Consider the following 25,652-nt stretch of genomic DNA (forward strand, 5'->3'; position numbering starts at 1 on the left):
CTCACGGACTATTACTCTAAGATACGAGCTGAGCTGTCGATATAATCAATATAAAAGGCGTTCCCTAAAGACCTGGAAATTATTACACCAAGGCCCAATGAACAATAACACTTCGTGTATTTAAACACTAACCCTACCTTAATCCCAATTTAATGCAAACCCTCACTCACCTAGGAATACTAACGGCAAGGCTTACCCTCCATGGATCCCTGAAATGAACCCCTCTAGTAATCCTAACACTACTCCCCTCTGTACTTCCAACTCTAATACTCACCTTCTCTATAATCCCAACAATAATTCTTGCCCTGCCTGTAACCCTAATCCTCACACTACCCCTCCCTGTAACCCCAACACTGATCCTATCTGTAATTTCAACTTACTCACTCTCTATAAATCCAACCTGAAAAGTAACCCTCCCTGTACCCCCCAACCTTTACCTTCTGTTTTCATACATACATAGCTCCCTTGCCTGCCAAAATCCTCAGATCTGAAGACCATCCATTTCTGCGCTTTAAAAATTTCATGCACAAGCCATATGTGCATGCATCTGCTACTGAAGCAAAATCATTTTTTCCAAGACCCCTTTTTTGCCCAGCTGTAAAACATTTTTGAACTCAACTGTTAACTTAACTCAACTTCTATTGTAATCGGTGCTATGAGTTTCTTCACAAGGTTGTATTTTGGATTTAGCTGATTACTGCATCCATGTGGGAACCCTTAAAATAAGTTTCAGGTCTTCAGGGAACCCAGACTATAATTACTATATTCACAACTCTTAGTATATTAGTGTGAAAGTCAGTAGGAAGAATGCTTCTTACATTGCTGACCAATGGAAAGCCTGTCACCATTACAGATAGCTAAAAAGATCATTGGTATCAGTTAAAGTGACCTGAAAGGCACACCCCTAGCAAACTCTGGAGGAACCCCGGTTGAGAAAAACAGATCTCTCTGCTAAAGAATGTCAACCAAGCCCAATTCACCATTGGTTCCAGTAATAGTACCCCTATATTCCCTAATCCAATTCTACAATATTCTTTTTAAATCATTATTCTATTAATAATAATACATTTTCTGGTTGTATCTGTTGTAAATGGTTTATATCAATAAATAAATGGTTGTTGTATAATTGCCTAACCATGGACACCATAAAATATCTATGATTTATGAGCACAATGACTCATGTTCCTGCCAAGAATACCCTTACCCTAATTTCTCTGTATGCTTAGGATAATATAAGACTTAACAAGTTTATTCTAGTCTGAAGTTTCTCACTGATTCCTAGAAATACTGGTACAATACCAGTGTGATCCTGGCTTCCATGCCAATATCAGGTCCATAGATAACACTGTTATTGCTTGCCATGAATTGTGTTTTTCAGTATTTTATCTGGAAGTTACTTCATGTGAGGACAAATTAATATTTCACTTTGAACTTTTTTTAATTAGACTTAATGTTGTTTCTATAAAACAGTGATATGTAATCCATTAAAATGCTACACAATCAACATCATATAATAGGAGGCAACACAATACATATTGGCATCCAAACATTTACCATTATCTGATACTGAAAAATGCAATCATTACATTAAAAAATATTATATTGCAGTTTATTAATCCCCTGTTGTTTTGGCTGCATTCATTTTTATTGCCAGTAACACTTTGTTTTTCCAAGGGTAACACTACTGTACTGTATCTATAAATGAATCGCATTGGTACCCTTGAAAAGGAAGTATGTGAAGACTAAAGAAAGCCCTTACATCTCCTCATCTGTATAAAATAAGGAGAGGTGTTCTGTAGAAAAGAGAAGAGAATTGGTAATTCCAACTGATAACATTGCTGCATAGTCAGAGAGTACCAGGCGTTATCAGCTCCTTTATTATTCATTCGGCTCATTTATTATTATTATATCCATTATTTTTCTAAAAATTATTCTCTTTGCACATAATATAACAAAACACTTTGAATGATGTATTTAAAGCTGAACTCCAGCATAAAAAATATTCTCTATGTACAAAAGGCATGTGTATCTCAGATCTTGCTTTGTGTATTACTTACAGATCTGTGCAGCAACCCAGTGGAAATTTTGCATTAAGACCAGTCACTGACTAATCACTGAGACAAAATCGCCAGTCTGGCATTGCCAGTACTTTTCCTTGGCTGAATCACTCTGTCCATCCAGTCCAGCTACAGCAGCTGAAGCTATGGGCTACAACATAGTACAGGCAATAAATTATTCAGTGTTACACATTATAATGAAACCTGACTGCTCCAACTACACCTGAATGATCTTTTACTTGCTGGAGAATACTTTGGAGGAAAAACTACTGCAGGTAGGACAAAATAAATGGCAAGATTGTTCACAGCTATGTGAATTTGCTGCATTAATATTAAATTCTTACACTCTTTTGCTAGTTGTTATCATTACTGTTTATACTGCTATTGCTTCTGGATGTCCTGCACTGTGTATATGGCTGTGTTCAGACTAGTGGTTTTTGCAAACGGTGGTTAATGGTAAAACCAGAAAAGGGTTAACATTGGACTGAATGTGCTTGATTTATTAAAGCTCTCCATGCCTGGAGAAGATAGAATATCATTGCAGAATCTGAGTGACTTGGCAAATGCTTTCATTCCTGGACCAGATGTATTCCAGGATCTTCTACGGTATTGTAGAGCTTTGATAAGTCAGGCCCAATAGGTCCGTTCATTATCCTTAATTTGACAGCTGGCATATAGCAGCTTTGACACACATTTTTATGGCCGCCACCTGTGGCATCTAGAGGAGGTTTGCCACCTTGTCACCACCATAGAATTTGTGCCACTTGCAAAGTGTTTTTATTTTATATAAAAAAAAGTAAATGCTCTGCTAGGCTTTTGCAGCTGCTTGCAAAATTCTAGCAGTGACAGCTTGAAACCGCTCCTGGATGACTAATTCTTGATAGTAGGCGCCAAGGGGTGGTATATTCAAAAGTAAACTACTGCTTGTCCGAATAACAAAGAACAGTGCTAGTACTAGTGGAGTACACAATATATCAATACTTTTCAATAAAATGATTGCCAACCCTTTGACAACAATATGTGTATATACAAATGGGGGAAAAAGAAACAAAGATACTTAAATTCAACAATAGTTACACATAAACCTCAATATTCTGCTCTATGAGCAGAGTGATTAAAACCAGTCCAGCAAATCTTTAGTTAAGTGAGTATTCAATTTTCACACAATCGCTAGACATCTACTGTACAGGGATTTGTTAATATCTGAATATAACAGCTGTACGCCAATGCAGGTAAGCAGTATGACAGTCAACAAGTACTTGCAGCCTTTAACCCGACCCATTTCGCCCTCATTGGGCTTTTTCATGGGTAGTTGTGTGTTTTTTATACATAAATGTTTTCCTAGATGAGCTGTATTATAGAGTAGGTGAGTGGTATTGAAGATATGGTATCTTAGTGGTTTAATGTAAAAATGTGCTGGTCCCAGAGAGGTATCTGTATAGGAAGGGGGTAGGGGTGGCCTTTGCAGCACACCCTTCTGCTGTAAAAGTTTGTATATGACATAATTCCCACACTGATAAAGTCTGGTCCAAATTTTTACTGATAGAGAATGGGGTAAGCTGCGGCCGCAGCTTGGTCCAGTGGCAGAATGGCACGCCCTGCATGTCGGAACTCAACATAACTGTTGTGTCCTAATAATGGTAGGTGCAACAAAAACATAGTCCGGAAATATGCAGCGCGTGGAGTACTTAGGATTTCCAACCCCCTCACAATTCTATATAATCCCAATACTATCACCAATCCAACATGGCAAACTTAGGCCTTCATGAGGTGCCTGATAGTAACTCTATCTAAAATGTTATGGTTGAGATTCTTTAAAGCTTAGTTGAACACTGTGTATTTATTATTGTTATGTAGTCAAGCTTTATTATACATAGGCTGCTCTGTTAAGGGCACCAAGAGCATTGTTGAATGGAGCAGGTCAGACCACTGAAAATTTGTACACTGTTTGGGTATGAGACTAGCGATCTGATGCTTCAATATGCTGCCAGCACGGGGTAATTTAACTCTGGTCTGTAGTACTTAGGAACTAAAAAAACACCTAAAAGAGTAGCATCTTTATTATTGAATATGCAGCTGGACTAATTTACATTGATAACTTCAGAAAGTTAAGCTGGGATTTTAACGGATATATTTTTCAGAGTTTTTCTAATGTCTGCAGCAATAGCTAAGTATCCAATTCCCACGCCAGCGTACTGAAAAATATATCTGACTGATAAAAAAAATTCAGCCGAGAATTATGTATCAGAACAAAGCTGCTCTTGTTTGTGTACATGAATCTGGTGTGAGAAGAGGACAGCGAGCTATGTGAAGAATTTCTGGCGATAAAAGAACTAGACTTCAGTTTCATGGCAATCCCACCAACAGGGCAACAGGTTACTTTTTGTTATAATTATTATTATTTATAAGGATAATAATATCAAACAATAATCAGGCCAAATTGAGTAATGGGCTTCTCATAATGCTTTTCATTGAACCTTATTATTTCTCAAGTGTCCATGGGAAACTGCAAATTTAGGCAACTTGGGAATTAGCTACCGGTATAATTTTTTTAACCAATCGTTATTTTTGTCAACATAAGGCCAGTTCTGTGGCTTCTTGTCTTGGTGATTTACTTAAAAATGTTTCCAGCAGGACAAAGAATTGTTTACCAAACAGAAGTGTGAATTCAATTTTTCTCGAAAGGTCATTATTTTTCGGTTATTCAGAGATTTTGTTGCAATAAGACTTCTATATCTCATTCATTGATTCATTATAATTCCCAGCTCTGTTCCTGACTACCTTGGAGTCTCCATGGCAGGTGTGCAGACCTGGGAAATCAAACACACACCATTCCCCGAGAGATTTATGGAAATTGACAGCTGTTCTACCTCTCCAACATCTCTATCTTTATCAGTATTGGGCAGATCAGCCATTCTCTGTCACATAATTGTATATCCAAAACTCAATGGGCGACAATAAGGAGTCTTTTAAATCAATAATTCTGCTGACATTCCCTAAACATTCTCAGCTAGAGGATCAATTGGTGCAATTGAATATGTGTTCATGGACCTGGAACATGCTGCACTGGAAAATGTTGGATAAATGCCAGATTCACTGCATTATAAAGATACCCCTAGGTTTTCCAAACCAGTCCTGCTTAATAAATATTTGGAATGGCTTACCATTTTAATCTGTCACAGCACAATGACAAGGAATCCCCAATATTGCAGTATACAGTGACAGATGAATCCATATAGGATCAATATATCTTACCCAGCAGTGTAAGGATGATCTGTCACAGCACAGTCATGGGGGACCCCCTATAATGGGATATACAATGACACGGACATCTATATAGGATTTCTATATCTTACACAGCAGATGAGAAATAATAGACATAGTATTAAGTTACTAGAGTATTCCACTCACTGTTTTAGTTTTACTTCTGCACTCTCTTCTTCTAATCCATCGAGCCTCTACCACTTTGCATTTATTTAGCCATTTTTTTTTTAATTCAATTTAAATTAACTTAACTAATTGTGAATCTATGAAACTTTATGATAAAATTCTGCCCTGAAATGCTTTGAAAAACCTGCTAAAAGTGGATAATTTAAACCAGTGGTCCCCAACCTTTTTGCGTGGGGAGCTGGGTGTCACTTAAAGGGGAAGGATTTTCCCCCAGAGTGACGGTATGATGCCAGAACGAAGATGTCCAGAGACACAACCCGCGCACTTCCCTGAGCCTGTGATCCATAAAGGGGATGTGGTCTGAGGCTCCGGCCAGTGCGCCCCCCCCAGTAGGAGCCTTCTTCTGACCCCACTCGGTAGCGCACCAGCCAGAGCCGTGGACCACTGATTGGGGACCGCTGATTTAAGCCTCATATTAAGGGAGATTGAGTGCACTTTCTAAATTTTAGCACAGCTACAGCATTCCATGCATAGTATTTTCCAGTTCATTGGTCGGCTTTTTCTTTTCTCTGGATTGGCTCCTTTGTAATATTGATTATATTAATGTAAAAAAAAATCCCAGTTAAATACATGAAAATTATAGAAATACAATATTATATTTTATTGTATAATATATAACTTGTAGAGTAATTGTTAACCCACATTCCCTGATTATGTGAAAAGATACACACTTCATATATTCTAGTCATACCTGATAATACAGCCAGAGACCTCTTTTATCAGGATTATTATATCACAGATGAAGGTGTGTCCCGGAGTAAGAAAACATTACCTAAAGGTGATAAGATTGCTATGCAGTACAGTGAATTTGGCTGGCAGCCACAATGACCATCATCAATAAGTTATCAGAATAGCCATTAAAGCTTCTTTGTTACTAATAAAATGGCTTTATCATAATTTGCAACTTCCACATATACAATGTGCAGAAACCAGTTGTAACATAATATTATACTTATATGATTACTTGACATATTTTGGTTAATTCCATGATATACTTTATGGTAATGATCACATTATACATTTTTTATTTTTATAATGTGATTGAAATGACTGGTCTGGTAATACGTTCTCATTCACCATATGTTATGGACTATTTCTTGGTTTTAGACCTATTTTAGTAAGGTGCTTATCATCACAGGTATGAGTTGCTTGTGTGAGTGACGTCAAAAAGGAAACCTGTTTTTTGCCCATAAAGGGTAAGGCAATAGGCTCACTTTAGGAGAGGCCCCACCGGCCGCACAACTCACATTTCCCACCCTTTCCACCACTTGAGACCAAATCAGAAATATCTGGTTCATCCTGATTTACTAGGTCATATGACTCACCACCCATCTATGTGACATCAGCTGCTTAGGCACCCAATGATGTCATATGGGGCTGGGGAGAAGGTCCTCAGCCCTTTGTAAGCTTTAGGTCACAACTTACACACCGCTAACCTTTATTATTGTCAAATGGATCAGCAGGAAGGAACAAAAGGGAAAGTATGTGCAGGTGGTGGAGCCACAATTAAAAAGAACATGTGGTTTCCCATGCATTCAGTTTATTTATTACATGTGACCAAAATGTGGCCATTTGTGGACCTTTTCATTGTGGTAAACCACAGTATAAGAGATATTTTGCCACATGTTAACTCAATTCAGGAAATGGAACTCACTTTGTATGGTGTATTGCGGTGACATTTATAAAGAATACAAAAACATCCCTGGCATTTCCTGTGTACCCTCTAAAGGAAACCTCTTCTGAAGGAGATATATAAGCTGCCATTGCTGAATACTCCTTTTAGGAATGCCAGGGGCCTGATTGTCCTAAACCAATGACATTGAGCTGGTATGCAGATCAGAAATCTTGTTGCATTTTGTTTCTGGACCAGGGACTTTGTACCTTTTGAATAAAATGTCTTTGGCTGATACAAGATCATTCTATTTCCGTCATAGCCTGTTTGAAGTCATAAGGTGGCCACAGAAGAGAATAGACAGATATACACAAGAGTTTGAAGTCTCCCACTTTCTGTCTGGTAAATGGTTGTCTCCGGAAGAGAAATTCTATCGAACCAATCAAAAAGTGAATTGCCCTCCATACACGGATACAGGAGATTCGTCTTATGGAGTACCTCACGGCACTCCTCAGAGACACGGTGGAAAAATTTGAGGTGGTGTGGGAGGCCTGGGATAGTTATTATGCTAAACTACCCATCTAACCCTCCCCGGCTGTTTTTCTTTAATTTTTTTATTGGCTGATGTCACAATTTGCCTTTTGTTCCTGCCTCCTCTTTAATCCCCCTTGTTTATATATGTCAATTTTATGTACCAAGTTCAGGTTTGGATTATAGATTGTTCAATATTCATCTACGTTCCAATATGGTTTATGTCTGTTATTTTCCCTTTGTGTAACTTCCCCTTTTTACTGTTGTTTTTCCTTATGTACCCTAACCAAAAATTCTTAATAAACATACAATTTGAAAAAAAAGTGAATTGCCAAAATGAATGATAAAGCAAATACTCCTCCAATTATCAAACTCAATAGGGTTGCTTCATGTGCAGTACTGTAAGATTACTATTTTACATTGATTTGGTGGTATAGCCATTTAGCCATTTGTTGGTTGGAGGTGCTGTTGGTGGTGTCACCATTGAGTCATTTGTTGGTTGGAGGTGCTGTGGATGGTCTAACCATTGAGCCATTTGTTGGTTGGTGGTGCTGTTGGTTGTGTAGTCATTGAGCCATTTGCTGGTTGGTTTTGTAACTATTGAGCTATTTTTTGGTTGGTAGTGTAGCAATGAGCTTTCAAAAATACCTGTAGTACGCAGCTATAAGACAATGAAGGTAACCCGGTTCCAGTGAATTTTGGAAAAATGTATAGCTTTGTTGGCTTTACCAGACACCACAGTGATCGCACTAGGTAAAGGTACTGGCATGTGCCACAAGAGTTATGATTTTACCCCCCATGGACAGTGATCACATTGTTCTGACCCAAACAAAGATACCATCTGCTATAGCTCTAAACTTTCACTGCCCCTACTGCTTACTTACTGCTGAACTTTTTTTCTCCCCAAGGTTTTGTTAAGCCTTTGTCAGTGACAGTGATGATGAGAACATTTTTGAGTCTTCTGTTCTTTTATGTCTAGAAATTGACTGTATTGAATTGAAATAGGTCCTCCCTGCCCTCTGTGGCAGCTTGGAAGACCTTAGTAAACTCTTCCTTGTCACTCTGTAAGGCTGCCTAAGTAGTAGAGATCAGTTTGCCGAATTCAATAAATTGTGGGGTTGCTGGATTGGAACTTTGGACATGTTACCTGCTAGATAAAAGAGCAGAACTTTCTATGAGGCAAGACATGCAATATACTTGAGGCTTCCTTAATGCATAAGGAGGGGGACTGACTGCATACCTGTATATGGTATTCGCTTCATGTTGCTCCAGCGGGAGATTATTTCTATTGTTATTATTAGACAGCATTTATAAAGGGCCTACATATTACGCAGCGCTGTACATTAAATATGGGTTGCAAATGTCAGACAGATACAGACAGTGACACAGGTAGAGGTGAGGATCTTGCCCAGAATAGTTTACAATCTATAAGGTGGTGGAAGTATCACATAATAGTAGAGGGGATATGGAATGATGGGAAGTAGTGAGGGTTTAAGAGACAGAAGACTGGTAGGCAAATTTGAAAAGATGGGTTTTGAGTGCTCTTTTAAATGCCGAATTCGACTAGGATGACCACTCCAGAGAGTCTAGAAAAGTCTTGAAGCCGTGGATGTGACGAGGTTATGAGAGAGGAACTCATTAGTATGTAGAGATCATGTCCTGTGTTCTTTTACTCCTATGAACATTGAATATTATGTCCTTTCTGTATCAGATATGTTTTTCCAGACACTTGTATTGTGCAGAATTACAGTGGGGGTAGAGTTGGGAACGTTTTAATCGTTAAGGCTTAGGTTAGTTTAGCCCCAGTTGTCGGATTTATTGTTTTAGCTATAATTTTGTGTTAAATGTTATGTTATTGTAATGTTACAAAACTTCAATAAAAATACTTTACAAAAAAATATATAATTTCAAGCCATGTGCAATAGTATAGCCTTTGCCTGTCCCTATACTGAATAATGGAATTGGTATTTGTCATGGATCACCAGCGAACTTTCTCAGCTGGACTGAACTCTGGAGTGTTGGCTTTCTTTTGTTATTTAGGTAGCCCACCCTGTCTGTGTCTTTAAATCTATGAGGGAGTAGCATAAAGGAGAACTAATGTATGAAATGCATCTGAATAGGTTTGTTCTTTGAAGGAACAACATCATAGGTGAAGTTTCAGAGCTACACAAAAGGTACGATCAAGTTCTTACAAATGAGAGCGGTTGATACTTGCCTATTATTACCTATCGTGAGCTTACTGGAAAAGTACGGTATAATCCAGCAGCCTGTGATTCAGCTTCTCTATTGTTGTCGATGTAAATGACATGAATCATCTCAAGAACCTTTTGTCAAGAATAGGTTCATGCAAGCACTAGAAACATGCAGTAAACAAACATTCTGAAACTAGCATCTCAGTGGGTCATAATAGACATAACTATTACAACAGGACACAACAGGTTGGAAATATAGTTAAAGTCAGTTATGTGTGGGAGGAAGACCTTGGCATGTCATTCACGGAAGAGCAAAAAGAAACGATGCTTCATTTTGGTCATAAGTTCGCAATCAGCAACAAATATCAAGAGATAAACTACAAATTAATAACACGCTGGTACAGAACGCCAACTAAACTACCAAAGATATACCCCCACACTGATACAATTTGCTGGAGATGTAAAACAGTCCCGGGTATACTTATTCATTGTTTTTGAGATTGTTGTCCTCCTTCTGGACAGGTGTGGCAGAATTTACATAAACTCACAGGTATCAATATATTAGGCAAACCTAAACTGGGTCTCCTCCATGTTTCCAGCATGTCAAGGAAGAGATATAAACGTTCACCTCTGCGGCATTCGCTCAATGCATCAAAGGCATGTATACCAACCTGCTGGAAACAGGACAGCCCACCGACTATTGTCAATGGCTGAGGCGAGTAACAGATATATATTATATGGAAGAGATGATTGCTACTGGAACTGACAAAGCAGAAGAATTTACTCAAACTTGGTACTACTGGATCCAATTTTGCACTACTTCTGGGTTCAGTGTATTAATGCATCAGACTTGAAGGAACAATCTGTCCCCAATAATTTACATCCTACTGTATAATTTTATAGTGCAATAGAAGTACAACTGTGGCAAAAAAGTTTTAAAGATGCACCTATAGCCTTCCCACCTTATCCCCCCTTTTCTTTTTCTTCTTTCTCTCCTCTGTTACAAAATTTAAATGAAAACGAGGTATCCTGGCTTTGTATAGGTTTATTTATCAAACAATTGTTATGTATGTATACTGTTTATAAGTGAATGTAACCATTGAATTTTGTATCTGCTGTTGATGTATGAACCTGTATGTATTTCAATAAAAAATGTAATAAAAAAAAAGGCAGTTGGGTGTACTCAAGGAAGAAATATATTTTTTAACCTATACAATCCCAACAATAAAGAAAACTGCTGTTACTGTGCCCTACAATAGTGTATAACATAAGGGGACCAATGTATAACTAAGCAAACTTAACTGACTTATGCTAGCACAAGCTTGAGCAACCTACGGTCCGCGGGCTGTATACGGCCCAATAAGGTTGTTTCTCCGGCCCTTTGGGTGGTCCATGGCTCTGGCCAGTGCCACCCCGAGCAGGGTCAGGAAAAAAAAAAAATAATAATATTATTAATAATAAAAAAACAAAGCCGAAAAATTGTTTAGGAAAAATATTCTGTACATTTCTGCAATACATGCATGTATCCCCATGGTTTACTCTCCAAATCTGGTAAATATGTGATAAAAATGTTTTCAGCTACCAAGTCCTTAGATTGTAAGCTCTTTTGTGCGGGATCATCTACTCCTCCTGTGCCATTGTTTGTATTGCCTATAATTTGCAACCCCTATTTATTGTACAGTGCTGCATAATATGTTGGTGCGTAATATATACAGTTTAATAATATTACCCCATCCCATACAGTATTCTTTATAACCTAGAAATGAATGAATTTGCATTCTAAAAAAACAAAAAACAACTATGTGGGTTGAACTCTTGAAATAACACAGGAAGTGTACACAAAACACAGGACAACTCTGGATTTCATGACATTTCCTCCTTATTAGTGTTGAGCGAACCCGAACTGTAAAGTTCAGGTCCGTACCGAAATTAACGATTTTAGGTACCCGGACCCGAACTTTCAGCCAAAGTTCGGCCGAACCCGGCGAACCCGAACTTCCAGGTGTTCGCTCATCCCTACTCCTTATAGACAGATAATAATACTTTTAGTTATATATATAACAGGCTTTTTAGAAAAAAAGATGAATTACATGCACTTTAAAATACAAATTTAATGCCGACTCTCCAGTCTATCTGACCTTCCCAGAGATGATCTGTACACTTCTATACAGCCCTGCATAAACTGACACACCAATGTAGCAATGCATCTCATTTGTCTTTCTTAGCACTTTGTATTGACTCAGGACATATACCTGACCTGTGCAGGCCTTAGTGTAGCTTCTAGCCCATAGCAGGCCTTCAAAAGTTCAGGTATTGTTTCCAATATACTTAACTGAAACAAGGCCAGGATTGAGGAAGATTTATTAAAATTTAAGAATGCATTTATCTTTTATTTTTCTTTTATATTTATTGCAGCTTCAGTGTACTTTGTTGAGTGTTTAAATGAATGCGAAAAAGTCCTTATAAGAGCCAGAGGTGCATAAATATAAATATGCTAATTTGAGTTTTGAAGATAACCCTTAATTTGAGTATTTAATAGATTGGGTGCAATACCAGATATCTAGGTTTCTGTGTATATATTTGAAAACTCAATATTTTCTGTGTGCCACCTAACAACCCTACAGGAATGGCCCAAAGTGTGGGTCCTCTGATAATCACTAGGGGATCTGATGGGATTACTTTGGCATCTTGTTTAAATGATTACTCTACTTATAGACATATTGGCTTTATTCATCAATACTTTGCATCCCGTGGTGGATCATTCAACATTTATAAAAAAAATGGCTTAAAATTTGATCTCTTTGGCTTCCCAGCTGCTCTTCTGCAAATAATGAGCTGTCAATGCATTCCAATACACAAGAAACTTCACCTAACCTTTTTTTGGAGATACATCTTACAACAATGCATGACATTGTGTTGTGGCATTTTGCAACATAAATAGATTGTTTTAGTGAATTGGGGTGCCATTGGAAATGAATGGCACTGCAATGCACTAACATGCAAATGGTACAGTACCATTCATAAATGCATATAAGATGGTAACAATCATTAAAGCATATCTAAACCTGAAACTAAAAATGTAATGTCGTGTCACTTTTGGGTCTTTTACCCTCACAGCAGGCTGGTAAACGCAACACTAGGAGATAATTGGGCCCTGTTTTAGTGCATTTGTGCTGACAGGGAACATACTAACAGGAGGAGAAAACAAAGTCAGTTTAATGATGACTTATCACTGTGCTGCTGCTACTTTATAGTCCAGCAAGCACGCTGTGTTGCTTGACCAAACACTACCATTACATTGCCATATTTCTTGAACAGAATGACAAATCTTTTAATGGATATAATGGTTGACATATATATATGTATCCGAAATCTGTATTTAGTTGTATACTTGGTGATTAGCTGGAGGTTCTGTCCCCACCACAATCCATTGAGCTGCAGCATACCTGGACAAACTTTATTAATAGCAACATGTTTATTAATACTTTTGGAGGGTATCCATGTTTTTCATTAAAGGTACATGATCAGCTGGCACATGCATTTGTGTTCCATTCAATTGTTGTTTGCAATAACTATTAGCAGCATTCATAAAATTAACCAAATTAAAAAGAACAGCTATTGGATAAACTGATCTGTATCTGGAGATACATAGAAAATCACCAGCTCCAATAGACAGCTGCACACAGAACACTAATTCAGGAACAGTAAAGCTATAAAATGCCTGTTTAATGCCAGTGTAGCTGTTTAGATTTGCACCTTTCTACTGTTGGTACAAAATGTGTTCCATAGCAGATTTAGCCCCCCAATTTTTTTTACCTGACATAAGAGTTTTAGTATGCTTTGTGGTCACTCTTACTCTGAATGTGTAACCTGATAACAGCAGATGGCTTCTAACGGGAAATTAGTAGAAGCTGGGAACAGATTCTCACCAGCTACTTCTGGAACTCCGAGCAGAAGAGGAACAAATGAGTGTAAAGTAATATTGTGGCCATTGTTCTTGTAACTGGCCCAGAAAGTAAATATTTGTTCCATTCACTTACATGGACAGAAAAGAAAGAAAGATAAATAGATTGATAGATAGATAGATAGATAGATAGATAGATAGATAGATAGATAGATAGATAGATAGATAGATATTATAGTGCCTGTGGTCAATATATTGGGTCCACTAATACAACTGATTATGAGTGGGCCATAACTATAAGGGTGCACAGAGTGGACCCTTATAGTAAATCCCCTGCCTGTGTGCTGCCGGATACATAATCTATATAGGTATATTGTGATTGCTGTGCTGTGCATGATATACAGTATACACTCCATGCTTTTGCAAAAATTGTCTTCTAAAAGGAGAAAACTTTTCTACCATAAACAAAATAAACTCTTGCTAATATAATTTGATAAAGAACTACTTTTAGGCTAAAAATAAAGTAGTTACATAAAATCATGCCCTGCATTTTCTTTCTCTGAAAACATTTTAAAAACTTACAATGTATAAAATGTACTCATATAATAAATGGATTTTATCTTCACCTATATAAATTCTCTAAATCAATATTTACAGTCCTATACTAATGCAGAACAAGTGAATGTGTGTGCACCAGCACATCTTTGGTATATGTAGACATGTACTTGTTGCATGAACCATGCCATGCTCAAACCGTGTCATCAGATAACATCCTATAGTGCCCACAAAAATAAAACAATTACATTATTTGGCCTTTTTATCATACAGGTGTGAAAACTTAGGAAGAAATCACAAAAATTTGGTTGAATGCTGCTGCCCCGTCCACCTTATGGCTTTGATTTGGAATTTAACACTGGAATAGGGCCATACAACTTGATATGGATATTGCAGATAAATACTGTGTGTAAAGAAAAACATCATTTTAAAAAATGTTAAAAACAGATGTGGGGCATTGCTTTCTGAGCAAGGTAAGTGGATAGAGAAAGAGAGAGCTACAGAGAATTATCCAATTTTTACTGAAATGTTTGTGCATTGACTTTTGTAAAGTATCTGAAACCATCACAATTACAATTAGAATAGATGTTATTCTTATTTAGCTTGTTGATATGCTGTCTCATGGAGAATGAACCTATACTGTTCGCATAAAGCCCCTCAGCCTATCATTCACATGTACTTTCACAGTGTAGAAACTTAGAGAGGAAGCGTGTAATGGAGCTTATGGTAATTGGGAGGATGTTTGTGTAGAAATAGTGATAAGAAAAGGTGTTACGAAAGCTTTGTGTGTTTCCTAGTACCTTTATTATGTAAAGATCCTATACAAGTCCTATACAAGCTGAAATGCGTTACAATAGTATTCTTTTACTACATTGTATGCTTAATTTAAAATCTTGTTTTGAAATACAAGCTTGCTGAACAACTTCTTGACAAAGGAACAAAGTTAAATTTAATATCTATATAATAATAAATAAGTCTATTTGAAATGAAGCAGCTCTAAAGGGTCCCTGCTACAATGACCTAAACCAGCCATTCTCAACTATGGAATTCTAGGGTTCCTCCCGAAGTTGCCAGGCGTTCTATGGTTTGTGGCCAATTGGCCAACAAGATGGTACCTCCATAGTTCAGGGGCCAACAACAACTGGTAGAGCCAGCTTTTCTTTACAAAGAACTACTTGTCTGTAAATGTTTCATTCTCAAGCTACATACACACTTCCAATGGTTCTCACCCAATAATTGGCTCAGGGCCGATATCGGGCGGGAATCTGGCATCTGGCGTCCGAACGACTGTCCCGGTGGATCCACGGACGATGGACGACGAATGGTCCTATTGTAAGGGAAGGGGGAGAGCGCACAGCAGGGTGCCACTCCGTCGTTCTCCCCCCTCTGCTCTCCATAGAGCAGAACGGTGCTGTATGTACAGCACTTGTTCATGCATCGTGCAGTCCTTAGTCGTTGGAAAGGATTGTAAAAGATCCTTTCCAACGACAATAACTGCATGTGAGTATGCAGCTTTAGTCTGGGGTGTGTTTAGATGTGTACAAGCTCAAATAAAGCTTCGGGCCCATGATGAGCTCTTTAGGATGCTTTAGGATGTTGTTAAAGTATTGGTTGGCAATCTGTTGGGGTTGTTTACAGTATCACACCGCAGTATGCAGGAATGTATGTATTTATTTGTGAGCATGTTGTGGGGGATTGTAATTTAGTGTTTTTGCGCTGCGTCGCAATTCCATGTATGAATGTACCCTAACTGTATTGTATTTGATTATGTGATTAATAAAATTTATTATTCAATCAAAAATTCTTAGTCTGGGGTAAGGGGCATTTTTCCCACTGGCAATGAATGCAAATAGCATTGTTACCATTGATTGGTTATAGCAGAAGTTCCCCCCCGACACCTGAAAATAATTTTACTGGTTCATCAGTAGTAAAAGGGTTGAAAAAAATTAATCTAAACTAACCTACCTTTTCCCAGTGGTTTGGTAAAAGATCCAGTCAATGGGCCTGATTTATGTTCTCCAAGACTGGAGAAGGTAGACTAGGAGAACCCGGAAGATCCAGCAAACCTAGAATGATTTCTTAAAAATAATTTTCTATTAGTTGGCAATTGTTTTCCTGCACCAGACCCATGTTTGCTGGATTATACAGTTTCTTCCATGATAGTCTATCTTATCCAGTCATAGAGAAACTTAACAAACCAATGAGTCCCCTAATTGTTTTTATCTCACAGAGCTTCCCGATCTGGTAGACAAAAATAGATGGAGCTATTGGGCTGCATTGCACAAATTCTTGTAAGCAATAGGTGGACCCATTGCTGGGAGCTTGATAAGTACTTTAGTATGCTGGCTAAGGTTGGGTAGGTGTGGATTTAAGTTATACTTATTCCTTATAGTAAAATCACATTAGGTTGTGAGCCCCTGTAAGGGGAAAGTTAGTGATATGACAATGGATTTTGTAAAGCACTGTGTAATTTGTTGCCACTATTTAAAAACTGGCTAATATTAACAATAATTAATAATATTAATGCCGAACATTGTAAATCTTTTTTTTCACATTTACAATAAAATTGAGTAAATACAAGCAAGCCTTCTGTTCACATTTTCAACGTGTGCGCCCAAAGTGAATTTGGTTATATAATTTATTGTGCGTTTAGACAGGAACAGACTTGACAAAAAAAAAAAAAAAGGAATATAACTTTACATAACCATCAAATTCCTAACGTCTGAGCGGTCATTTTGTGGTGGCAAATTCCCTGTAAAATAATACAATTTCTTTTTACTAGATTTTAGTTTAAATGTTTTTTTTTTTTATATAATTTAGATTTTTTATATAATTATAATTATTTTATATCAGCATTTAGAAGGTTCATATTGTGGAGGAAATGTATCTTGTTTTTTTTACCAGTTTCTCAGTTATCTCATATTTTGTTTCTCAATAATGCAACAAGTTTTTACCAAGGACATCCTTGTGTTTACCACTTTATCTCAAACACCCCCACATATTCACAAGAGTTGTTGCCCACACAGTATAGTTAGATACTGGGGCCATCCAAGCGATCCCATAGACTAAAAAAAAAAAAAAAAAATTGGCTAAGCCACATCCTTGACTTTCAAGTACTATACAAAATGTATTCAGTAATAAGGTCAGAAATGTATCCTTAAAATATTACTCTTCTAATTGAACCTGCAGCCGTTCAGTAATTACATTTATTTCTGCTATTTCTGTCTTGCTAGATTGCAATGTGCAAAATAATGGTAACCCAAATGTGGATGTGGCCGATGTCCAGGCCCTAGCTGACCCTAACAAGCTTTTTAGGATGAAAGTAGGAGCCTTCAAAACCCAGAACCTTTCAAACGTACCTTCAAAGGATACTAAAATACCTTCGGCAGTTCAGTCATTTACATTTATTTACACAACTTTTGTCTGTGCAAAGTACCTACAAAGTAACCTGAACTCTGTGCGGGTGTGACCACTTTGAATATTTATCAGCAGTGTCCAGGCACAAGCAGAGGCGTCAAGAGCGTCTGACCCTATGCTTTCCGATACGAAGGTGAAAGGTTTCACTACCACCACCAAAAAAAAAAATATATATATATATATATATATATATATACAGACCTTTTGTTTGAAATGTTATATTTTATTTTTTTTTATATTTTAAAATTTTCTGATACAATAGAAATACATCTGTATAGTTTAGGTTAATAAAAAAATCTATGTGTACATGTCTATGTAAATGGTCTGGAAATGCGTGGAAATCCCTAGCCTATGGGGATCCAGACTCTTTTTCTATATGTAGATGGATGGGTGTAGACAAAGAAACAACTGTTCCCTGGAATGCGGCCCTGGCTGTTCACAGACTATTGTTTGTAGTGCCACGTTAACATAATATTGTACAGCACATCCTCGCATTGCTTTGTACCCACAGCATAACCAGGGCTGCCAAATGCTTCTTATGATTGGTGATGCCCTCTGTTTGTATAAAAAACATATTGACCAAATCATGTATTTTCTTCTAACTGTAATCTCCATGGAGTTTAAAAACATTTGCTGTAAACTCAAAAACTTGCCGGTCAGCTTTTCCTCAGACTATGAGCTGATGACGCTTCAAAGCCTCCTTCTGCAACCATTGTTTAACATTTTTGGTCATCACAGTCACAGTACTTTACTAAAGTCAGATAAGAACAAAAAATTAGTGGTGACAAAAAAAGGGATATTCCAGTGTTATAGAGTAACTGAAACAAAGAAAATATTTTACAGTATAGAAACAATATTTATTTCTGTAAATGTATACACTTTGAAAATAATCATTCAAAAAATAAAATTTGTTTCTTTAAATCTGCATTTTGACTTTTATTTTATTTTATCGTTATACACATTTTTTTCAGTTAACTTATTTTCTACTTATAAAACAATGCATGCTTTAATGTGGTTAAATTGAAAAAGTTTACATTTCCTCTATATATATTTCACTGTGCTAGGTAAATCTAATATTACTGTATATGTACATATATAACATAAAAAGGTAAAAAATGCTGTATGAATTAAATAATTACTCTCATCTACCCTAAATAAACAGGGATACAAAGTGACATATATTAGTATAGGGTACAGTAAGGGCCTATAAAATGGCTGAAAATGCTGATGTATTAGGTTATTTCCTAGTATATACACAATGATACAAAATGCCATATAATAGTATGGGGTACAGTAAAGGCCTATAAAAAGGTGGAAAATGTTGTGTGTATTAGGTTTTTATTCCCTGGTATATACACAATGATACAAAATACCATATAATAGTATGCGGTACAGTAAGGGCCTATAAAGTGGCTGAAAATGCTGATACATTAGGGTATTATTCCCTGGTATATACACAATGATACAAAATGCCATAAAATAGTATGGGGTGCAGTAAAGGCCTATAAAATGGCTGAAAATGCTGATGTATTAGGTTTTTATTCCCTGGTATATACACAATGATACAAAATGCCATATATTAGTATGGGACGCAGTTAAGAATCATAAAGAAGGTGTAAATGCTTTATGTATTAGGATAGTATGTAATAAAAACTGATATATAACAATATGGTGCAGTTATGGACAACTGTCAAAAATTGTATGTATAAACTATTTGATTTTAAACATTGATGCATACTGATATATAGTAATATTAGTACACACAGAACACATAGAGGGGTATAAAGTATTTTCTGTTTATTGAGGTATTTTCATTTATAAAGTGATGTTTCCTGATTTCTAATAATATTGGGTGAAGTTATGAAGCATATAAAGGCTATATATAGGCTGGATTCACACTGGCAGACAGGTTGTGGTGCGTTTACTGCTTCCTCACCCCAGAGATCCTGGCCTCTCTGAGACGCTCCATGTAGTGTCTCCCTGAGGCAGCCCCATGGGGAATGAATAGGGGCACCGCTCACTGCCACCAGCTGTCACATGTGCAGACGTTGGTTCTTTGCCCCTAGGTTTCAGGTTCAGAAAGTTAGGTGTTTCTCAACCAGGATTCCATGAAATCCAGGGTGGTCTATCTTTATAAGGGTGGTCTATCTAACCATGACTAGAAAGGTGGCATTCCTTCCACTGGCCACTAATTTGGAAGCTTTTTTTCATATTGACCCCCAAAAATATATATATAACCAGTGATATACCCTGATATATAATTAAATGGGGTGCAGTTAGGTCATGTAAAGTTTGATATGTAATATATACAGGTATAATTAAATATAAATAAAACCAGTGATATACACTAATATATATTAGAATGGGGTGTAGTTAGGCTATGTAAAGGTGTAAAGTTTGGTTTATGTAATATATGTAAATAAATATATATAAAACTAGTGATATACGCTGATATAAAATAAAATGGCGTGTAGTTAGGTTATGTAAAGGTGTAAAGTTTTGTTTATGTAATATATATAAATGAATATAAAACCAGTGATATATACTTATATATAATGGAATGGCGTGTAGTTAGGTTATGTAAAGGTGTAAAGTTTTGTTTATGTAATATACATAAGTATATATAAAACCAGTGATATACGCTGATATATAATAAAATGGCCTGTAGTTAGGTTATGTAAAGGTGTCAAGTTTGGTTTATGTAATATATATAAATAAATATATATAAAACCAGTGATATATACTGATATATAATGGAATTGCATGTAGTTAGGTTATGTAAAGGTGTAAAGTTTGGTTATGTAATATATATAAATAAGTATATATAAAACCAGTGATATACGCTGATATATAATAAAAAAAACCAGTGATATACACTGATATATAATAAAATGCCGTGTAGTTAAGTTATGTAAAGGTGTAAAGTTTGGTTTATGTAATATATATATACATTAATATATATAAAACTAGTGATATACGCTGATATATAATAAAATGGCGTGTAGTTAGGTTATGTAAAGGTGTAAAGTTTGGTTTATGTAATATATATAAAGAAATATATAAATAACCAGTGATATACACTGATATATAATAAAATAGCGTGTAGTTAGGTTATGTAAAGGTGTAAAGTTTGGTTTACGTAATATATATAAAGAAATATATTTAAAACCAGTGATATACACTGATATATAATGGAATGGCATGTAGTTAGGTTATGTAAAGGTGTAAAGTTTGGTAATGTAATATATATAAAGAAATATATAATATATATATTGGTGTGTGTAATATATATAAATAACTATATATATTATATATATATGTTGGTGTAAGTAGTATTATAATATATATTTATATAATGATAGCACATAGTGGGAGGTGGTCTTGGGAAGTTTTATTGTTACACGTGACAGAATTGTCGGTTAGAACTATCGGTTTGGATACTTTGTAACAATTTGTAATATTTCCCAGAAGTTTTATATCATTTCGGTTCTACTCTAACATTCAAAAATCATCAGCAATCTCCTGTCAGCGGCTGTTAGAGCCACCAGCGAGCAGCCGGACGCTGACGTCACAAAGGCAAGTTGGGCCGGCAGCCAAGGAGCGCGCGAAGCGTGGTTGAGCCAACTCCCGGAACAAACCGATCAGCGCTGGTTTGAGCTGGCGTGTTGTCAGGGTAACGGAAGCTGCCCTATAAAAGAAGCCGGGTGCCGGCGCCTCAGTACTCAGTGTTAGTTGCTGTATTGCAGAGCTTGCTGTGGTTTGTTGCTCTCCTTGTGCTTTGTAATTTATAATTTCTCCTTGAGGATTTGGTTCCTCGATGGGTACAGCTTTCGTAAATGCTTTTTAAGGTAAGTTTCTGTGGATTTTACACTTATTTCGATGCTTTCACTCCAGGGAAAGTCTTTTGAATTTAGACACGTGACCTTATCTTTTACATTTTAACATTACGTTTGGATATAGATTTTTTTTTTTTATTAGATCTTTTATATACTGTCTTGTTTGTATTTTTTTGTCTTTATTTTTGTATTTTATTTTTTTTTTGTCTCGATCACCTATGTTTGGTTGTTTGCTATATAGGTAGTTTTTAAGCTTTCATTTTTATAGATCTTTTTTATTTGTACCATTTTTAGTGTGGTTTTTTTTTCTGTAGTGAAGGTGAAGCCTGGGGCTTGGCCATATCTGGGTGTAACACGTGTCCTAGAGGAAGTGGGGGATGGGTTCTTTTGTCACCGAGCTGTAACTTGCCTCCATTCGTCCTCCATTAGACCTTTATTGTATTTTACCCTTTCCTGTATCTCTTATGGTGGATTCCAAGAAATAGAAGGGGTCTGTAGAAAGTTTAAAACTATGTGGGGGGTTTCCCCAGTACCTGTAGCAGGGGCTAATTATCCAAGGGCTATGCCATGTGTCCTCCCTCTGCTTGCTATAAGATGACCTGTCATTACTGTAATTATGAGAGATTTTGGGAATGTGATCTGAGCTATGTAAGCTTCAGGACTGGAATCTGATTTCTGTAAATCAGTTCTTCTCATGCTGTGTGAATAAATCTGGATTTTACGGTCAGTGCATGCAGATGGCAGAGGTGTAGTTTCTGATATTCAGTGTTCCTTCTTTGGTGTTGGGCTTCATGGAAAAATACAGTGGTTCTGAGCCATGTCGGTTCTGCTTGGTCAGGCATTGCTGGCATTCTCCTACCAAGAGGAGAGACTTTGCTGTCAGGACTAGAGAGCTTTCTAGCCAATAGGATAGCAGTACGGGTGCCGGCATTGCATCTGATTGGCTGTCTTTTTCTCTGGTTGTACGTCACTCCTTTTGCCGGTTGTGACACGCGGTTAGCTTCCTGGACAGGGCTGTGCTCCTTGCCTAGTCATTCATTAAATGGGCTGGGTGTGTGACATAGATGGTGCAGTTTTTTCCAGCTCTGTGGAAAAGCAAAGTTTAAGCCAGCTGGCTTATATGATTGCTGATTGATTTTAGAGATTAATATCCTCTCGTCTTGCAGAACACTGACAGCACAGCAGCGAAGAACAGCTCCTTTCTTGGAGTAGGTCTCGTCCTTTATCTGCCGGGCTTCTATTTTACGGGAGAACCTCCGTGGGTGCAAAGCTGAGGACCTCTTTGCAATAAACCCCATCTCTCACTTGTCCATGTAAGTATCCTTAAAGATAGAGATCACATGTAATGGATGCATTGATGTGGATGTTGTCTAAAGCATCTGTCTTTACTTTTTACAGTTTGTTGCATTCTTCGTGTTGTGGTCTTGTAAAACTGAGACAATGAACGGCTTTGGCAACGAAGACTTTGACTTCAGCTTCCTTGAGGAAGGATTCTCTGCCCGGGATATCCTGGAGCAGAAAATTAACGAGGTGTCCATGTCTGTGAGTATATTGTTACATCCTACAGAAGCTTAAACACCAGATTATTGACTCTTCAAATGCCTAACTTTGGTTTGCTTTTTCCAGGATGACAAGGATGCTTTTTATGTTGCTGATCTCGGCGACATTGTAAAGAAACACATCCGGTGGTTTAAAGCACTTCCACGTGTGACCCCTTTCTATGCTGTTAAATGTAATGACAGCAAAGCCATTGTGAAGACTTTGTCCATTTTGGGCGCAGGATTTGATTGTGCTAGCAAGGTGTGTATTATATCTTTATATACACAGGTAGTCCCTGGGTTAAGGACAACTCCTAGATACGAACAAACGGGTGCAGGATGAGGGGGAAGGGGGTGGTTTGCATGAATTGCAGGAGAAATCTTTTGCTAAACACAGCTGAAGTTGTGGGTGATCTTGGGGAGATGAGCTTTTTCTGCAGCCTCTTGTAACTCTTTGATGACCAAGACAAACTCTGCAGCTGTTTCTTTTTGCATATCAAAGCTCAGCTTGCTCCAGAAGTTAATGAATGTCTAGGCTCGATAGATTTTTTTTTTTTTTTTTGTCTGTGATTGATTTACCTTAGTGAAATTATATACAGTAACCTACACCATGCTGCATAATATGTTGAGACAAACATATGTCCTAATTGAATTTATTAAATCTACCTGTTCCTACTTGTAAAACAGTCCCTATCTCTATGTAACCTGGGGACTACCTATAAATTCCTCCTTTGGCTCACAAATTTCTCTTAAAAATGTTATATTTATCCCAATGTTTCATTCTCTCCACAGAATGAAATTCAGCTTGTCCAGAGCATTGGTGTCCAACCAGAGAGAATCATTTATGCAAACCCTTGCAAACAGGTTTCCCAGATCAAATATGCTGCAAGCTGCGGTGTTGAGAAGATGACCTTTGATAGTGAGGTGGAACTAATGAAAGTGGCAAGAAATCACCCCAGTGCAAAGTAAGAAAATAGGAAAGCTTTACAAAATATCTTGTGCCCTTGTATCATTTTATTACAAATTAGAAATTACAACCTAACCTATACACAACTAGAAATTACCAATTGAAGAGCCATAACCATAAGTGTCCCAGTAGGAAGATCTCTTTATTTCTGTTTCAGCTTGGACATAAAACTTAGGATTTTCCCATAACTTCGTGAGTTGGTGACAATGGTCATCCGAATAAATGAGCATGGGGAGACCCTTGGGCAGTGTTCTCCCCAGCCCCTTTTAGCCAAGCGCACCACCCAGCACTTTTTACTAACACCTGGCTGTGTTTAGGTGGTTACTGTAGAGTTGGGCCACAATACTTTAAATCCACATGGCTTTAAAAAAAAAAATGCCTTGGTTGTACTTTGCTGGGGGATTTCTTAACTAGAACTTTATAGCTATAACAGGAGGATTCATGGTTTTTCTGCCTTTCTTTCCAGACTTGTTCTGCGTATAGCCACAGATGACTCCAAAGCTGTATGTCGGCTAAGTGTGAAATTTGGCGCCACCCTTAAAACAAGCAGGCTGCTTCTTGAGCGTGCTAAGGAACTGAATGTTGATATCATTGGTGTAAGGTGTGTATATTTTTAGAAAGTTTCTTTTACAAATGTGTAAATCTGAATTGTGTGGATGTCCTGTTATCAATGATCTCGTGTTAATAGTTTTTATTTCTTTATGTAGCTTCCATGTTGGGAGTGGCTGCACAGACCCTCAGACATTTGTGCAAGCTGTATCAGATGCTCGCTACGTCTTTGATATGGGAGCAGAACTTGGGTTCAACATGCACCTACTTGATATTGGTGGTGGCTTCCCTGGGTCAGAGGATGTCAAACTGAAATTTGAAGAGGTAAAATACTACTATGATTAGTCCTTGACCACTAAATGGCCACAGAATGCCTTTAACTGGTCCTATCCTCCTAATGTGTATCCTACTGAAATTCACCGGTCTGTGCTGCAGATTTGCTTTTGGGGAGACCATCAATGCTTTAGCTTTGTAACCTCCCCAGTCTAGCTTGCGGTTTCTATTGGCATTTTCAACCAAATGTAGGACTAATGTGTGATGTATTCGTAATGTGTAAGGTTTAACTTTCTTTAAACCATTTAATCTAAACTGGTTCTCGCTTTCTTTCCTTTAGGTGACATCAGTCATTAATCCAGCTTTGGATAAATATTTCCCTGTTGACTCTGGAGTGAAAATTATTGCAGAGCCTGGAAGATATTATGTTGCATCAGCATTCACCCTGGCTGTCAATATTATCGCTAAGAAAGTCATGCTGACTGAACAGACTGGCTCTGATGGTATGTATTGCACCTGGATAAAACTTTCTGATGTCATCCTCAACATGCTTTCAATTTTTTTGTGCTCTCAAACACTTTCTTACAATATTTCCTTTCATTTTTTAGATGAAGATGATGCTTCCAATGACAAAACACTCATGTACTATGTAAACGATGGAGTCTATGGCTCCTTCAACTGCATTCTGTATGACCATGCCCATGTTAAGCCCATACTGCAAAAGGTAAGCTTATGAAAAGTTTACAAAGAGCTAATTGTTCCACTAATTTT

The 25,652-nt window shown here is 37.2% G+C and overlaps 1 protein-coding gene and 1 long non-coding RNA gene across 2 annotated transcripts in view; both read left to right on the plus strand.

Moving 5' to 3' along the window:
• Positions 1-2,120: 2,120 nt before the first annotated feature.
• LOC140328160 (uncharacterized) overlaps positions 2,121-25,652 on the plus strand; it is a 94,683-nt gene continuing 71,151 nt past the window's right edge. The window contains exon 1 of the long non-coding RNA XR_011920241.1: positions 2,121-2,332. This is a non-coding gene — a long non-coding RNA (uncharacterized lncRNA). The remainder of the gene's footprint in view (positions 2,333-25,652) is intronic.
• The window catches only part of ODC1 (ornithine decarboxylase 1), a gene marked incomplete in the record, with an annotated part of 5,329 nt that continues 1,083 nt past the window's right edge, over positions 21,407-25,652 (plus strand). Inside the window, 9 exon segments of the mRNA XM_072407535.1 lie at positions 21,407-21,566; positions 22,721-22,867; positions 22,953-23,096; positions 23,181-23,354; positions 23,885-24,057; positions 24,526-24,660; positions 24,767-24,932; positions 25,222-25,384; positions 25,490-25,605. Coding sequence (XP_072263636.1) covers positions 22,995-23,096; positions 23,181-23,354; positions 23,885-24,057; positions 24,526-24,660; positions 24,767-24,932; positions 25,222-25,384; positions 25,490-25,605 — 1,029 coding nt within the window.

This window comes from Pyxicephalus adspersus, chromosome 4, assembly GCF_032062135.1.
Source record: "Pyxicephalus adspersus chromosome 4, UCB_Pads_2.0, whole genome shotgun sequence".
Classification (NCBI taxonomy): Eukaryota; Metazoa; Chordata; class Amphibia; order Anura; family Pyxicephalidae; genus Pyxicephalus; species Pyxicephalus adspersus.